Source organism: Camelina sativa, chromosome 19 (genome assembly GCF_000633955.1).
Source record: "Camelina sativa cultivar DH55 chromosome 19, Cs, whole genome shotgun sequence".
In the NCBI taxonomy this organism is placed as follows: Eukaryota; Viridiplantae; Streptophyta; class Magnoliopsida; order Brassicales; family Brassicaceae; genus Camelina; species Camelina sativa.
In genome coordinates, this window is record NC_025703.1 from 14,458,003 (window position 1) to 14,474,430 (window position 16,428).

The following is a 16,428-nucleotide window of genomic DNA, read 5'->3' on the forward strand; positions in this document are numbered from 1 at the left end:
AGGTTCGGCGGAATAAAGTTTGGAGAAATGGAGCGAGACTGCCTAATAGCTCATGGTGCTTCCGCGAATTTGCATGAGCGTCTCTTCACTCTAAGTGACTCCTCTCAGATGCACATCTGCAGAAAATGCAAGACCTATGCGAACGTGATCGAGAGGACTCCAAGCAGTGGAAGAAAGATCAGAGGGCCTTACTGTAGAGTGTGCGAATCCCCAGACCATGTGGTTAGGGTGTATGTGCCTTATGGAGCTAAGCTTCTGTGTCAGGAGCTGTTCAGCATGGGCATCACTCTCAACTTCGACACCAAGCTCTGCTAGCTGATTCCCTTGTCTTTATTATTATTGTCTATATTTTATTTAACGGTATAATAATGGCTTAGTGCCTTAAGACTCTCCCATGCTAAGATGCTATCGTGTAGTTTGAACCACTTGCACTGAACTAACCCGTAGTGGTTGCAGTTGCTTTTGTGAGATTTGACTCTTAACCGCTTATGATTATCGTATCTTAATAAATCGGTTTATATATTCCGGTTTATCTCAGAATATATAATAAAATCCTGGTTTTAAGCCAAACCGTGTTTACTATATATTTTGAATCGTGATCGAGGGCTGGTTAAGCAGAGAATGGAACCAAAACCAGAGCAGAACGAGTGGAGCTCAGGCGTGTGGGCTCACTTAACCGACGTCCGGCGACGATCGCCGCTGGTTCAGTGCATCACCAACTTCGTCTCCATGGATCTCGTAGCCAACACGCTTTTATCGGCCGGTGCGTCTCCGGCGATGGTCCATTCAGTCGTCGAGATTCCTGATTTCACGCCTCATATTCACGCGCTTAGTATCAACGTTGGAACGCTTACACCTGAGTGGCTTCCCTCCATGAAAGCTGCCGCCGAAGTCGCTTCTCAGCTCGGAAAGCCTTGGGTTCTCGATCCCGCCGCCGTGAGTTGCTCCGGGTTCCGATTAAAGTCGTGTTTGGAGCTTATCGGGTTAAAACCTACTGTAATCAAAGGAAACGGTTCTGAGATTATTGCTCTCTCATCCGCTTCACCGGGTCAGACTAAGGTATATCATATAGAGAGATTGAGAAGTTTTAGTGTCGGTGGCTGAAGAAATTGAATTGACTTGTAGTTAGTGAAACTCTGAGTGTTCAATTCAATTCGAAGTTTTAGTTAAGTTGTTTGCTAATGTGTATGAGTTGTTGTTTGTTTTTATCTTAGGGTGCTGATAGCTCTCATGAATCTACAGACGCTATAGAAGCTGCTAAGTCATTAGCTCTGACGAGTGGTGCAGTTGTTGCAGTGTCTGGAGCTGCTGATATCGTTACAGATGGGAACCAGGTTATTGGTGTTCACAATGGGACGAAGATGATGCAAAAGATCACTGCAACTGGTTGTTCACTAGCTGGTCTTATTGCAGCATTTCTTGCTATTGATTCATCACGGCCGCTGGAAGCTACAGTTTCCGCTATGTCTGTCTTTGGCATCGCAGGTGAGTTGGGAGAAGCTCTGGCGAATGGTCCAGCTTCGTTGAGAATGCATTTGATTGACTCTCTGTATGGGTTGGATGAAACCACAGTTCGTAGCCGTGTGAATATCACAAGGTTTGGTTGATGTACAAGAATCTTCTTCTTGGAATAAAGTTTCTGAAGATATCACAAAGCCATAGGAGGAGTGTCATGGTAATTGGGGTTGTTTATCCTCGGATTAGAGTAATAATTGGGGTTGCAGTGGCAGAACCTTGAGTAGATTGTGTAAGCAGTATAGATTCTGCTGTTTCAGAATTCTTGTAGTTACAACCCTAGGCTTTAGAGAAATGTTCATAATACACTATCACAATATTAGAAATTTCAGGGCTTTCTGTGATTTGCTTTCAATCAATAACTGTTACATACAACAAACAAAGAACATTCACACAACACACATGCACAAATTTTTAAAATATTCTGGTAAGGCTCCTTTTGTGTTTTCTTAGTACTTCAGATGGACAATGATCCTCAGCAAAGACTCTGCTCCATCCACTTCATGCTGACCCGATGGAATCAATGGCCTGACCTCTGCAAACCCACAAGCGTTCTTGAACCTACCTGTTCCTCCTGTCACTGACAGATGCGACATGGCACTTCCGATCCTATAAATTCCGTAGAAGTTGAGGTTGTCGTTGTACTCTCCACCTTCAAGCATAGCTGTGAAAGCCATCATCTGAGTGCTCCCGTCTGCAGAACTTGCAACATAAACTCCTTGAGCCTTACCAAGCGGCTGCGAACCCAAGTCAGGACCAGATGTGAGTATGTCATCGATCACGGTGATGGTGCCAAACCCAAGACTGAGACCATCAGGACCCAGCTGAGTCTGAATTCCATTAAGGTTCTGACCAGAGTATGCTGTACCAGACAGGCCGGTTCCAAGAGGTACACCGTTGATGCCGTTAACCGTTGGGAGTGCGCCGTTTGCATTGGGTATGGCTATACCGTTTTCGGGAGGAGTGAAACCAATCTGCTTAGCAAACGGAACCTGACCATTGTAAATGTTCCCGAGCAAACCCGTGATGGGTCTTGCAGTGGGACTGCTTCCTCCAAGTAAATCGTGCATGTAGAGTTCGAAGATGGGGTCTTCAGGTGCAGGATCAAGAGCTGCTGCAAACACAGCAACCGTACACAAGATTGTTGCTAAAAGCAAGAATGGTGATTGCTTGATCATCATGGAGAATGTTTTGCTTAGATGTTTCTCTGTTTCGTGTTTGAGATTTTGAGCTGATTGAGATTGTTTGTTGAATATGTGAGATTAGTGCAATGGGTGTTTAAATAGAGAGAAGTGGTGATTGTGAAGTTGTTGCGGTTTATGATTTTGTGTAGTTGTTGAAATGTGTTCTTTATAGCTGTGTTATCTCGAGTGTAATCCATTAATATTAATAACGTCAGAGAATGACAGGAAAACTCATATTAGCGTCTATAATTTAGTGGTTACCAAAACATTTTTCAATATAAATTACACCAGTTGTAGCTCTAATTTGGTGGTTTAGGTTGAATAATTCTTAATTAGTTCAAGAAAATGAGAGAAAAAAAAATTTGACTGATTTAACTAAAATTAATGAGAAAATGTTCTTTTAACATTATAATAAATGAAAAATTAATAATAGTTTAGTTTGTGCGCCAAATTAATCTGAGAAAAATGATTAAAATAAAGGGAAGAAGGAATTTAAAAAAAGAGAGAGCTGCGAATATATATATGATTTGTTTCCATATTGCGAAACCCTAAATCCCCAAATGTCATTCGCCGAGGAATTTGAAGCAAGTAAGCAAAATCGTATCATCATCTTTCCATTTCTCAACGATTCGTGAAATTGCTCAGCTTATTACGTTAAGCTAATTCGATTACCCAAAGTTGTTTTAGATTTGATTAAGCTTTCGTTGCAATATTTGGGGCATTTTCTCTATGTACGAAGAGAGTGATTCACTAATTCTCCTAGGATTGTTACTGTTTGTTACCTGTAATTTAGATTGTTCTTATACTAATTTTACTTAGAATAAGCAAAGTTTGAAATGTAATTATTATAATCAGAACCATGTTAGAGTTCTGCAGTAGGAAAGCGTATTGAGCGTTGTTGATGTGAAATTAGATTAGAACCATTGTTTTTTTAATCAGTTTTTGTGCCAAATGTAATTTAAAGTTATCATTTTGTGCATTGTGTTTTGTTCTGTCATGGTTTCCTCTTCCTTTGTGGATATCAGGCAATAATAATGAAGCAAACTCTTTCTTGATATCTCTCTGTTGCTTGCAGATCTTGTGTCGCTGGCCCATGTTTTGCAGAAGAAGTATTCACTCTTGCGTGATTTGGATAAAAGTTTGCAAGGTAACAACAATCATATCATTCCAAAATCGTATATACTGCAGATTAAAGCATCACTGTTATGTAGCCACAGTGAGTTGTAACTTATTCTTGACTAGTAATTCCTTGGAAAGGGTAGCGTAGAAATGATCTCTACTCATTTCACTAAACCTATTTCGTTGGAATTCATATGCTCTGGATAGTTTGTTGTTTTAGGATGAGTTTATGTTAGAGATGACTTATGGATTGCTTTCATCTTTGTACAGCAGATATGATCTTTTAGTCATTTCACTTAACCCATTTCAGTGGAATTCATGCTCTGCATAGTTTGTTGTTTTCGGATGAGTTGTTTACTCTGTGTTTAGTATAAAAGTAAGACTTTGTAAAGCATCTTCATAGGATGTCTGTTTATTTGTTATGTGGACTGCCTTCATCTTTGTTTATGTCTTTTGTGTGTGTTTAAGCAGAGAATCAAAGACAAAATGAACAACGATGTGAGAAAGAAATAGAGGATATAAGAAGGGGCAGAACTGGGAATATCACACCCAGTAGTACCTCTCTTACACAGTTCTCAGAGGAAGCACTCGATGAACAGAAACACAGCGTCCGAATCGCTGACGAGAAAGTGGCGCTGGCTATGCAGGCATATGATCTGGTATGCTTCTTTAATTTCTTCTTTCCTAGTCTTCTGAAGAGGGAGACTCCTCTGTTTATGGTGGTGTCTGACCTCGGATTTGTGTAGCTTAAGTTTGCTCTTCGGTTTAACCTTGTGGATTATTCTATTCCTTAAAGTCATTATTTTTCAGATTATATATTGCTTCAGGTGGATATGCATGTTCAGCAACTTGACCAATATATGAAAAAATCCGAGGAGATCCGCAAAGGTCATTTTCTGGCTTGCTGTTAGTCTTTTGTCGACCTTGAGCTTCTCTCTTATCTTATTCAGTAGTAAACATTAAAGGGTGTGGTTTGTATCAGAGAAAGAAGCTGCCGCTGCTGCATTAGAACTTGAGAACAGCGAGAAAGCCGGGAAGGCTGGTGAAGGTGGAAGAGGAGGGCGAAAGAAGTAAGTGGCTTTCAGCCTTATCTTTTATATCATAACATAAGTTTCTCAATCAATTACATCGCCTAAACCTTAGCAACATGAGCTTAGGGTCCAGGAAACCACTGTCGTTGTGAAATATGAAGTTAGATCCAATGAAATTATTCGTTCGATGTTGTGGCAGGACAAGGCTAGCGACAGCTGCGTCAACAGCAGCAGCATCAACAGGGGTGACTTCAAGTAATATGGATTTGGATCTGCCTGTGGATCCAAACGAACCAACTTACTGCGTCTGCAACCAAGTTAGCTATGGCGAGATGGTTGCTTGTGATAACAATGAGGTATGGATTTTAAATTCTATCGTCTCTTTTCACATTGTGAGACACTCTTTGAGACAGTAAATAAACTCAAATGCAGTGCAAGATTGAGTGGTTCCATTTCGGCTGCGTTGGTCTGAAAGAACAACCCAAGGGGAAATGGTACTGCCCGGATTGTGCTACAGTCAAGAAGAGCAGGAAAGGTCGATGATTTGAATCTTCATGTCTGCTATAATCCAAACATCTTCATAACTACTGTAATCCAAACAGTTTATATATCAACCCATGTAAGATGTTGCCATGTCAACTTTGTATTGTAGAAGTCTTGTTTTGTTCTTTGTTTGACAAAATAAATAACTTGGGGTAATGGTACATCCACAAATTCAGAAAAGCTATTCAATGCAAGCAAACAGAATTTGTAAGTGTGCTTGCATTGAATGGGAGGCATGGACTATAAGATCACTAAACCCAGCCTGATGCTTATAGTCTCATAAAATTTGTAAGTGTGCTGTTTATCGTGAAACCCAGTTATTTGGGCAACAAATTCAAAGACAAAAACTCCTAAAAGAATCGTCTCTCTTTTCTTAAGTTAAGATCATTGGTGAAAGAGAGGGAGTTTAGTGATCTTATAGTCCATGCCTCCCATTGCAGCTTGCACGCATGCATCAGGCTGACTCGCTTTTGTCGTTTTGGGAAGCTCAAACACTACAGCTTCAGTTGTTGAATGCATATTTCTTCTGTAGTATGTTTACAGTTTTTACTTAGACCCATATCGAAACGAGAAAAAGAATATTGTTAGGCTTAGCTTTTGATTACCTTGCAGCATCAACCACAGCGGTCCTGATCACTTTCAAAGGGTCTACTATCCACCAGATTCGTTCTGATGCAGCTTTCACCATATCTACACACTCACCTAGTTTTCATCAAGAGTTAGTTAAAGACAATCTTGAATCTTCAGATAGATCAAAAGTGAAGTGATGTTGGATTGTGAACTCAACTAACCAACAGAAACAGCACCTTGCCCCAAAACCGAGGTCCAGGATCTTGCTCCAAAAGCTTGCCAACAAAAACAGCACCTTCCTCCAAAACCAAGGTCCAGGGTCTTACTCCAAGAGCTTGCAAACAAAAACAGCACCTTCAAGTAAAATATTTGAAGAAACTGTGTGAACAAGAGTCTGGCAAACCAAAACCCATTAAACAACTTCTTGTTTAGGATCATTAGATCAAATGGTCTTCATTTTAGATAACTCTAACCGTCAATGTGTTCTGAATGATCTGCATCTTTTGGTCACTACCAATAATCCTTGCAAGAACAAGTACCATCCTTAAAATGGTGGAACCGATTGGTATCTCTCACAATGATTTCTCTCCCAACCACCTTTGACGCCAATTTGATTGCTGAATGGCAATCCCCGCAAACACGGATGTTCTTCTTGATGTGTATGGTTGATCCAGGAGGAGTGTTGAGAAGCGCAAATGCCAATGCAATTTTCTCGCTATGATATTGTAAATTCACTTCGCTCTCTTGTTGATCCACATGGACTATTACATGGCTGGTGTCTGGCACATATCCCAACTCCTTGATCTTTGCATAAACCTCTTCCCACTTCAGAGCAATCTCCTTCCTTTGTGGATGACGTTCATCATTGGCTACAAACATGTGGATAGCATTCTCAATCTCCACCCAACTGCAAGCAGGTTCCTTCTTTACTCCATTTTCCTTCATCTTCTTTCTCACTCTCGCAGCATCGTTCCACCTGCCACCTGATGCATAGATGTTATATAGTATCACATGAGGACCAGGGTCGTCAGGGTCAAGTTTAAATACATGCTCGGCCGCATAAGCTCCCAATTCCATATTCTTATGCATTCTACAAGCGTTAAGCAGGGCTTTCCAGATGGCTGCAGTAGGTTCTATTGGCATTTCTTCAATAAATCTCAGTGCCCTATGAAGATCACCAGCTCGCCCTAGAAGATCTACAACCGTGACATAGTGCCAAGCCTTGGGTACTATCCCATCCTTCTTCATCAATTCAAAGTAATGCCACCCTTCATCTAGAAGACCAGAATGGCTGCAAGCTGTAAGCACAGAGAGAAACGAGATCTCATTGGGACAAATCCCACCTCTCCTCATTTCCTCAAACCAGCACACTGCTTCTTTTCCAAATCCATGTTGGGCATAAGCAGTTAACAGCGAGTTCCAAGACACCACATCCCTTTTAGCCAATCTATCGAATATTTTTCTCGCATCATGGATGCTTCCTGATTTTGCATACATGTCAAGAAGAGTGTTTCCTGCAAAAGCCACAAGCTTTTCACCGGATTTAATCATATACGCATGAACCCATTTCCCTTGCTCCAAGAACCCAGTACTGGAACAAGCGCCAAAGAGGCTAGCGTATGAGAAATGAGAAGGTCTGAAACCTTCTCTAAGCATCCGTTGAAATAGCTCAAAAGCCTTCTCTGTACCACATCTCCTAGCATGACCAGCAATAAGAGCATTCCAAGAAACATCATTCCTGCTCTCAAGCGCATCAAAAACCAATTGTGCATCATCCATAAGACCATAGCGTGTGTACAAGTCAAGAAGAGCGCTACCAACATGAACATTCGAATCGAATCCACACTTAATACAGAACCCATGAAGTTGATGACCACAACAACCCTTCGTCTCAGCTGCAGCAGCTTTGATCACACTAGACAAAGTGAACTCATTGGGACTAAATCCAAGTCTAACCATCTGATTAAACAAGAGTAACGCATCACGAGGTCGACCATGCTGCGAATAACCAGAAATCAAAGTGGTCCATGTAACAAAATCTCTCTCAGGCATTTGGTCGAACACTTTACGAGCTTCCTCCAAACTCCCGCATTTCGAATACATATTGAGGAGAGTGTTGTACATAACGAGGTCATGACGAAAGATGGATTGAATCAGATGAGCATGAACGATCTTTCCCTGAGTGATTAACTTAAAGACTGTACATTTCTTTAAAAGCATGTTGTAGAAACGTCTATCTGCGGGAATATAACTGCCCTCGTGACCGTTGCTACTCGTGCGAAGAAGCAGATCATTCGATTGGTCGTCGGAATCTTCAGATACCGGTGCCGGAACAGAACCTATACGCCGGAAAATTTTCAGTTGGGAGAAGAGACGATACGGGAAACTAGAGGAATTTGAAAAGGCAGGTTTAGTTGTCGCCATGATCACAGAGATGCTCACAAATCAAAAGTAGGGTAAAACTAAAAAAGGTTTCATTTTTAAGTCAGTTAGTTCAGTTAAGACACCAAACTGTAAACCAAAGTTAGAAGAAAAAAAGAACCAATTCGGTTATTTGGTGTACAAAAACCTAAACCAAAGTGGGATTCAAATCACTTCTTCAGTTTCCTTAATGTTGTCAAGGCATACTTGAGCTAATGAGATCCACCAGTTCAGTATCGAATAATCCATTCAATCAAGTGATTTTTAATAGAAAACTTTGATGCTAATTGGTCTTACAACATTGCCAAGTGTGCTCTGTTTATTGTGAAACTTTTAATGTTATTGAGCAACAAAGGCAGAAGACAAAGACTAGACTCCTAAATGAATCATATCATACTCCTCTTTCTCAAGTTAAGATTGGTAACTGGTGGAAGACAAAAAAAAAAGAGACAGAATTTAGTGGATCTAGTAGTCCATGCCTCCCATTCCACCCATGCCTGCTCCAGCTCCTGCTGACTCACTATCGTCTTTCGGAAGATCAACCACTACAGCTTCAGTTGTTGTCAACAAAGATGACACACTGACAAAAAACAGAAACAACAAGTATACAACTTTAGCTTCTTAGACTTATATGTCCAATTGAAAAACATCATTTGTTAGGTTAGGTTTTGTCTTTTTAATTACCTGGCAGCATCAACCAGAGCCGTCCTGATCACTTTCAGAGGGTCTATGATTCCAGCTTTCACCATATCCACGTATTCACCTAGTTTTTTTCTCCAGAGTTAGGTAAAGACAATCTTCATATATATCGAAAGTCAAGTGATGATAGATTCGTAAACTCAACTCACCTTTAGCTGCATCATAACCGAGGTCTGTGTTATCTTGTTCCAAGAGCTTGCCAACTATAACAGCGCCTTCAACTCCAGCATTTGAAGCGATTGTGTGAACAGGAGTCTGAAGAAAACAAAACCCGTTAAACAACTTCTTATTAGGAATAATCAGATCATATGATCTTTGTTTTAGAGAAAAGCTAACCTTCAATGCGTTCTGAATGATCTGCACACCAATCTTCTGATCAAAGTTGGCTGTTGGAAGTTTTTCCAACTCTCTCGCTGCATATAGAAGAGCCACACCTCCTCCTGCAAGTGTTTTGTAATGTTTCTTAAGCACATCCCAGATTTTCTTTAGCTTTTATGTCAATTGGGCTTTCTTCACCAGAATAGACATACCTGGCAAAATACCCTCTTCAACAGCTGCTTTAGTGGCATTCAATGCATCTGTCACTCTGTCTTTCTTCTCACCAACTTCAGCTTCACTTGCTCCTCCAATCTAAACACAATTAGCTCCAGAATTTATAACATGACACTTACAAACCAGGCTGCTATGATTATGAGACTGCAGAAACAATTAATAATGGACCTACCTTCAAAACTGCAACACCTCCAGAGAGCTTAGCCAACCGTTCTTGCAGTTTCTCCTTGTCATAATCTGAGGTGCTGAGTTCAATTGCTGACCTAATCTGTTAATTGCAATACCAAGCAATTAGATGGATCACTATTTTACATCTTCAGTTCATTTGATTATATATAATAAAATTTACCAACTAATTGACCAAGGTGTTAAGACAAAAACCAACCTGCTCACATCTTTCCTCAATGCCTTTCTTGTCACCAGCGCCATCAAGAATAACAGTGTCGTCCTTGGAGACTGTAACCTATAAATAGCCAGACAAGTCTCAACTACAATTAAAATCTAACAACAAATATGCTGATAATGCCAAAGTCAATATAACTTCATACTAAGAGCCCCAATGTCTATATTAGTCAAGGTTTCCATGGCTACCTTTTTGCAGGTTCCTAGCATGCCCAGGTCCACCTTCTCCAGATTCATGCCAAGCTCTTCCGTGATAACCTACATCAAGCCAAGTCATTAATCTTCCATTGTAGATAATAGGTTCACAAGACTGACACATTACACAACAAATTTACTACCTCTCCACCAGTAAGGGCAGCAAGGTCTTGCAAATTGGCTTTCCTATTCTCTCCAAACCCAGGGGCCTTGATGGCACAGACCTGTAGGGAGGACACTATTAATCACAAGCAAAGAAGATCACCCCTAAGAATCAGGAGACAATAGTAAAAGCTTCAGTTGTTCAAACCTTGATTCCGGCACGGAGCTTGTTAAGGATAAGAGTTGCAAGAGCATCACTTTCCACATCTTCAGAAACAATCAACAGTGGTCTTTGCCTCTGTAACGTTTTATAAGGACAACGAAACCAAAATTAGATGCCTTTCACACCGGCATTTTTATGAGAAAATATTATCAATTTACTAGTATGTTGATAAAGTACACATACCTTCAGAGCCAACTCCAACACTTTCACGATAGAGTTGATACTTGAGATCTTCTTCTCATGGATAAGAATGAGAGGATCGTCTAGTTCCTACATAGATTGAATTCAAATTCAGTAAATTCTACAATTAAATTTGCCACATCACGAACTTGCTTGAGCAGGGAGTAAAAAACTTACACATTTTTGGGTTTTTTGATTAGTAATAAAGTATGGGGACGTATAACCTCTGTCCAACTTCATCCCCTCTACAACTTCCAACTCGTTAAACAATGTCTTTCCATCCTGCAATGCATTTACCCACATGAGAGTTATGGTTTGACCAACATATAAGTAGAAACATAAGCGAACGTTCAGCAATTTACTTACTTGGATTGTGATTACACCTTCTTTGCCAACCTTCTCCATAGCCTTTGCAATAAGCTCACCAATTTCCCTCTCTCCATTGGCAGAAATGGTCCCAACCTGTGCAATCTCTTCAGATGTGCTGATCATCCTCGCCTTGCTTTTAAGGTTTGTCACCACAGAATCAACTGCCATGGAGATACCTCGTCTCAAGTCCATCGCATTCATACCTGCGGCAACTGATTTGCAACCTTCGGTGAATATAGCCCGGGTGAGGACAGTAGCACAAGTGGTACCTGCAAGTTAAACAAGTGTTAGTAAATATTCTTGCAAAGTGTTTACAACTGTGAACCACGAAATCAAGTTAAGAGCCAAGAATTTTCAATCAAAGTGAATAACTTACCATCACCAGCAACATCATTAGTAGCATTTGCAACCTGCTTGACAAGACTGGCACCAACGTTCTTGATTTTGTCCTTGAACTCAATGCTTTTGGCAACTGTCACACCATCTTTTGTCACTTTAGGAGCACCCCAACTTTGCTCAATCACAACATTACGTCCCTTCAAAATTAGAAACACAGAAATCAGAAAAGCCAGTCACATTGATGCTTAGATCAAACTGCCATTGAGATAATAGAAACTGATACAAGAGTAAAAGAAGATAACAGGTCACGCAAATCACATGTCTCATAAGGAAATGACAGATTTTGCAATAGACATAAACCTCCTAACCCAATTCAAAATGAGTAGGATAGAAAACAACAAGAGTACCTTAGGACCCATGGTGACTTTAACAGCATCAGCAAGATCTTCAACACCCTTAAGCATCAAAGCTCGAGCTTCAACACCAAACTTAATTTCTTTGGCTGCATAGTTCCTGCTCCAGCTCATTCTACTGGAAACCTAAGTTACACAGAAAGGAGGATGAAGTAAGCTCGTACCCGAAAAGCTACAGAGTACAGACCAATTAAAAATCAAATTCAATCCTTAGAATTTACCTGGCGAGCGTTTTGAGCAATCCTGAGAACAGAGAGAACAAAAAAGGAACCATTTTTAATATCAGAATTAGTAAATCAAAATCTCGGGATAAAGCAAATAGATTTGAAGAGCCCAGATAAATTGAAGGAGACTAGATCAAACCCAGATCGATTCAATAACTCATTGCCTTCCATTGTTAAGTGAACCCAAAAAAAAAAAAAAAAAAAGAGACGAAGAGAGTGAGCTTTTCCTACCTTGCCTTGGAGGCGAGGTTAGAAGCGAAACGATACATGGTGGTGACTGGTAAGGAAGAAGATGAAGGATGAAGACGCCGAGGAGGAAGATATGAATCTGACGAGCGAGTTAGATCAGTGGAGAACAGGCAGAGAGAGAGAGGGAGAGGACTTAATAAGCGAAGGAGGAGAAGAGTCTAGAAACAGCTGCTACTTACTGCCTAACTATATGAGCCTTTAGGGTTTTAGGGCCCTTTAGGGTTTAACTTATCATTTGAATCCTTTTATAAATTCCCAATTTTTTCAATTTAAATTCCACAATTTTATCAAAAAAAAAAAAAAATTATGAGTTTTTGACAAAGAGGATTTTTTTTTTTTTTTGTCAACTATTGGGCCACAATTGGACGGCCCGACTCGATCTCGTATGTGATGGTGCCTTCTACAAATGGACTTACCTCCGGCCATTGCACTAAAGTCACTTCACGATAAACAGGATTTATGGTTTGCAATATCGTACATTTCAAATTTTGTATAGCACCAACTGGGAAAATTACATTGGACCGAACCGGACCAAATCGAATACTAAATAATTCAGTTTAAATTCGATTACAAAACAAATTCTTTTTGGTTCAGTTCTACAAAACCGGTTTGTTATTTGACTTTTTTCAAAGATGGAATTGGGGATGATCATTTGGTTTTAGTTTGGTTAGCTGGTTTTAGCTATTAAAAACTATTATAATATTATGAAAAGTGATTTGCCTCTTTGGTATCTACTATCATTGTGTTGTGCCTCACAATAGAGAAGTAGAGATATATGGACAACAAACAGCTAAATGTATAGCTCTCTTTGTGGAGGTCATTGATGCAAGGTTGTGTGTTTACACATACTTATCTCTAGTTAAAAAAGGATAGACAATTTTAAAATCAACAAGTGAGTTTATAACCCACATGAAAAGAAACGTGAATTTTTGTTGGAGATAAATCAACTAAGATTAGATGAAAAGTTTTATGCATGTCAGATGTATATATAGATGAGAGTTATGTTGCTAGTAGGAGGTCATAAGTGACAGTCGAAACAAAGAGAAAATCAGTAATCACCTTTGTTATCACTTATCAGATCCCTTAAGTATTCTAATCCGGTTTAATTGAATATGATTCCTGTTCGAATAGTCCAGTTAAAATTGAAGACTATTTTTCAGAATTTCACTTTGCGAGAGATTTCTCCAATGGCATCATTTAGTTCTCGTAGGCAAGAAGAGGTCGCTGAAGCTGGAGGCTGTAAGGTTAGAAATCATCATCTTCATCATCATACCATTTTGTTTGAATTTTCCATTCGGTACTAAGTCAATTGATCATCTCTTTCTGGGTTTTATCTGATCATTAGTCTCCGTTACATTACAATCCAAAATTGAGATCTTTTTTTTTTTTTTTTTTAGATTAACGCCTAAAATTGTGTCTTCTTATATGCTTAATGGGTTCTGGATATCACCAGCTTGAGGAGTTTCGGAAACAAAAAGCAGCAGACCGAGCTAAAAATGCATCATAGAGCCAGCAAAGTGTCTCAGATTCAGATGGACCTCTTGCTATCACAAAAACTTTGATAACTTTTTGTTTCCTAGTAACACTACTAGTACTCCATTGTCTAACCACAACGTTTTGGCGTTAGGTATGTTGTAGTAATTTCATATTTTAAGATCTTATCAAATTACTATGCAAAATATATATTAATTTTTTTTAATATAATTATACAGTCTTTTATGTGATTGGTTGAATAAACATAAATATTTTCTATCATTTTTCAGGGCTTCGGCAAGGTGACCCTATGTCACCTTATCTTTTTATTTTTTGTACGAAGATGTTTATTGCTAATCTTAGGAAGGCGGAGCAGTACAAGCTTATAACGGGAATTAAGGTGTCGACTGCTTGTCCGACGATTTTTCATTTACTATTTGCGGATGACAGTCTTTTTTCTGACGTGCCACGAAGGAACAATATGAGGTTGTCTTACGGATCCTCCAGCAGTATGAACGTGTTTCCGGTCAACAAATAAATTTTCAAAAATCCTCAATTCAATTTGGTCATACGGTTGATACTGATTTGAGGGAAGAACTCAAAGGTGCTTTGGGTATTGTAAATTTGGGCGGTATAAGTACCTACTTGCGCATTCCAGAGAGTTTGTGTGGGTCTAAAACGAAGGTTTTCACCTTTGTTCAAGACCAGTTATAGGCACGAGCAGGTGGATGGCCAGCCAAACTGTTGTCCAAAGGGGGGGAAAGAGGTCATGATTAAGTCAGTTGCCACAACCGTTCCCACATTTGTTATGTCTTGCTTTCGTCTTTTGAAAACGGTCACAAATAGGCTCCACTGGGTGGCTGGGGATAAGCTTTGCCTTAGCAAGCCAGAAGGGGGTTTAGGGTTTCGGTGTTTAGATGATTGTAATACTACTTTGCTGGCCAAGCAGCTCTGGCGGTTGATTACAGTCCCGGATTCAATATTTGCTAGGGTATTTAAAGGACGTTACTGATCCTATGGATCCAATTAAATCCTACTCACCGTCTTATGGTTGGAGGAGTATGGTGTCTGCTCGCTCTCTGGTTACCAAATGCCTCATTAACCGGGTAGGGTCTGGGGATTCTATTTCTGTATGGACTGATTCCTGGATTCCTGCTCAATCCCCGAGACCAGCACTAAGCTCTGGGTTGTCTTTCGACCCTTCGCTTCGAGTTAAATCTTTCGTTGACAGGACCACGAATTCCTGAGATATGACTTTGCTTTCGGCCACTTTTGAGCCGGAAGATGTTACCATCATTTCTGCCATTCCTTTAGGTATGCAGACCTCTTTGGACATGTTGGGATGGTATTTTACCAAATTTGGCACTTATACGGTAAAATCGGGCTATCTTACGGCAGGAGACATCGGCACGGGCTACCTGTGGTCCAGTCATTACACCTCTTTAGACTTTTGTTTGGAAACTCCGGTGCCCTACTAAAATTAGGCACTTTCTTTGGCAAGTCATCACTGGGTGTGTCGCAGTCACTTCGAATCTTCGTAAACGAGGTTTGGGTTGTGATACAACGTGCTCACTCTGTGGTTTTCCGGTTGAGACAATTAATCATGTTCACTTTGAAGGTCCTCCGACAAGGCAAGTTTGGGCTTTGTCATCTTTCCCAACATTGTCGGATGGTTTCCCCTTTGCTTCCATCTTTGCATATATGGATTTCTTATTTTAGCGGGTTCAACAATCCCCTAATCCAGATGTTTATCCATGGATCTTGTGGTATTTTTGGAAAGCTCGGAACGATAAAATTTTCACTAATCTGGATTCAAATCAGATGGCGATTTTGCGTATAGCAGAAGAGGAATCTAACACCTATTTTATTGCCCAGCTAGATGAAACGGTCGATACAACGTTGGGTGATCAGCGTGTCACGTACAGTGGCAGACGTAGTTTGGTGGTCGATAGGCCTGCTACGGGTTACCTTTGTTTTGTAGATGGGTCTTGGAAAGCAACAGACAAATATGTTGGTCGTGGCTGGTATTGCACCTCCTCAGTGGGGGAGGCTCCCAATATGGAAGCGATTATCTGGACGATGCGGTGTATGATTGGCACAGATAATCAGAACGTTGTTTTTCTTACCGACTGCTCTGACCTAGTGAAGATGGTGTTTTCGCCTTCCGAGTGGCCAACCTTCAAGCTCTACTTAGAGGAGATACAAGTTGACAAGGAGGAGTTCTGTTCTTTCTCATTAGCTTTAGTCCCCTGCGCTCAGAATGGTAAAGCTGGTAATCTGGCACGACGTGTTCATTCAGTTTCGCATCCATCTACCTATGTAAACAATATCCCTTCCCATTGGCTCTTTTGAACTATTCTGTTCTCTTGTTGTTAAAAAAAAATCTGATGGAGTATAAAAATATTCTTCAATTAGGTGTGAATTGTTTTAAAGACAGTACTAGTAACCAGTTAGAATTTGGCACTGATCATGTATATACTTTTTGTGGATTTGTGTAGATGCAGCAGAACTGAAAAACGTCAGATACGCTTGCGGACGGGTATTGTGTTGGGACCGTTATGGATCACATGAATGCCTTGTTGACTGTGTTGGGAGACAACATGAAGATGGAGAGTGTAGATCTCC

General features: G+C 40.2%; 6 protein-coding genes across 7 annotated transcripts in view; 3 read left to right on the plus strand and 3 right to left on the minus strand.

The window, feature by feature from the left end:
• Nucleotides 1-530, plus strand: part of LOC104767821 (DNA-directed RNA polymerases IV and V subunit 2-like) — a 9,890-nt gene extending 9,360 nt beyond the window's left edge. The window contains exon 10 of the mRNA XM_010491794.2: nucleotides 334-530. The gene's annotated coding sequence lies outside the window, so the exon portion shown is untranslated. The remainder of the gene's footprint in view (nucleotides 1-333) is intronic.
• LOC104766337 (hydroxyethylthiazole kinase-like) lies at nucleotides 592-1,855 on the plus strand. Its single transcript, XM_010490204.2, has 2 exons — nucleotides 592-1,059; nucleotides 1,215-1,855. Exons 1-2 carry the CDS (start codon nucleotides 622-624, stop codon nucleotides 1,605-1,607), a joined length of 831 nt encoding a protein of 276 aa, XP_010488506.1. The 5' UTR covers nucleotides 592-621; the 3' UTR covers nucleotides 1,608-1,855.
• Nucleotides 1,945-2,912, minus strand: LOC104766338 (dirigent protein 16). Its single transcript, XM_010490205.2, has one exon. The coding sequence runs from the start codon at nucleotides 2,694-2,696 to the stop codon at nucleotides 1,965-1,967; it is 732 nt and encodes a 243-aa protein (XP_010488507.1). The 5' UTR covers nucleotides 2,697-2,912; the 3' UTR covers nucleotides 1,945-1,964.
• On the plus strand, nucleotides 3,207-5,548 carry LOC104766340 (PHD finger protein ING1). The gene is made up of 7 exons (XM_010490210.2): nucleotides 3,207-3,287; nucleotides 3,775-3,846; nucleotides 4,290-4,477; nucleotides 4,646-4,706; nucleotides 4,801-4,888; nucleotides 5,049-5,205; nucleotides 5,282-5,548. The coding sequence occupies exons 1-7, from the start codon at nucleotides 3,260-3,262 to the stop codon at nucleotides 5,390-5,392; spliced, it is 705 nt and encodes a 234-aa protein (XP_010488512.1). The 5' UTR covers nucleotides 3,207-3,259; the 3' UTR covers nucleotides 5,393-5,548.
• LOC104766339 (pentatricopeptide repeat-containing protein At3g24000, mitochondrial) lies at nucleotides 5,711-8,543 on the minus strand. Of its 2 annotated transcripts, none has more exons than XM_010490207.2 (3): nucleotides 6,199-8,543; nucleotides 5,998-6,094; nucleotides 5,711-5,918 (listed from the first exon to the last, which is right to left on the minus strand). In XM_010490207.2, the coding sequence occupies exon 1, from the start codon at nucleotides 8,384-8,386 to the stop codon at nucleotides 6,473-6,475; it is 1,914 nt and encodes a 637-aa protein (XP_010488509.1). In that variant the 5' UTR covers nucleotides 8,387-8,543; the 3' UTR covers nucleotides 5,711-5,918; nucleotides 5,998-6,094; nucleotides 6,199-6,472. The 2 variants fall into 2 exon arrangements, with proteins under 2 accessions (XP_010488509.1, XP_010488508.1); XM_010490206.2 differs by having other exon boundaries at nucleotides 6,184-8,543.
• Nucleotides 8,642-12,350, minus strand: LOC104766342 (chaperonin CPN60, mitochondrial). Its single transcript, XM_010490211.2, has 17 exons — nucleotides 12,313-12,350; nucleotides 12,079-12,100; nucleotides 11,852-11,983; nucleotides 11,482-11,641; nucleotides 11,103-11,374; nucleotides 10,914-11,018; nucleotides 10,740-10,826; nucleotides 10,542-10,631; nucleotides 10,375-10,455; nucleotides 10,226-10,294; nucleotides 10,020-10,097; nucleotides 9,807-9,902; nucleotides 9,613-9,712; nucleotides 9,419-9,522; nucleotides 9,232-9,337; nucleotides 9,068-9,146; nucleotides 8,642-8,963 (listed from the first exon to the last, which is right to left on the minus strand). The coding sequence occupies exons 1-17, from the start codon at nucleotides 12,348-12,350 to the stop codon at nucleotides 8,849-8,851; spliced, it is 1,734 nt and encodes a 577-aa protein (XP_010488513.1). The 3' UTR covers nucleotides 8,642-8,848.

Excerpts from the sequence above, each read along its gene's own strand:
- LOC104766337 (XM_010490204.2), top strand. The coding sequence starts at position 622 with ATGGAACCAAAACCAGAGCAGAACGAGTGGAGCTCAGGCGTGTGGGCT. Across the intron at positions 1,060-1,214 it reads CTTCACCGGGTCAGACTAAG|GGTGCTGATAGCTCTCATGA; the intron begins GTATATCATATA and ends TTTTTATCTTAG.
- LOC104766338 (XM_010490205.2), bottom strand. The coding sequence starts at position 2,696 with ATGATGATCAAGCAATCACCATTCTTGCTTTTAGCAACAATCTTGTGT.
- LOC104766340 (XM_010490210.2), top strand. The coding sequence starts at position 3,260 with ATGTCATTCGCCGAGGAATTTGAAGCAA. Across the intron at positions 3,847-4,289 it reads TTTGGATAAAAGTTTGCAAG|AGAATCAAAGACAAAATGAA; the intron begins GTAACAACAATC and ends GTGTTTAAGCAG. Across the intron at positions 5,206-5,281 it reads TTGCTTGTGATAACAATGAG|TGCAAGATTGAGTGGTTCCA; the intron begins GTATGGATTTTA and ends ACTCAAATGCAG.
- LOC104766339 (XM_010490207.2), bottom strand. The coding sequence starts at position 8,386 with ATGGCGACAACTAAACCTGCCTTTTCAAATTCCTCTAGTTTCCCGTAT.
- LOC104766342 (XM_010490211.2), bottom strand. The coding sequence starts at position 12,350 with ATGTATCGTTTCGCTTCTAACCTCGCCTCCAAGGCAAG. Across the intron at positions 11,984-12,078 it reads TTGCTCAAAACGCTCGCCAG|GTTTCCAGTAGAATGAGCTG; the intron begins GTAAATTCTAAG and ends TGTGTAACTTAG. Across the intron at positions 10,098-10,225 it reads TGCTAGGAACCTGCAAAAAG|GTTACAGTCTCCAAGGACGA; the intron begins GTAGCCATGGAA and ends GGCTATTTATAG.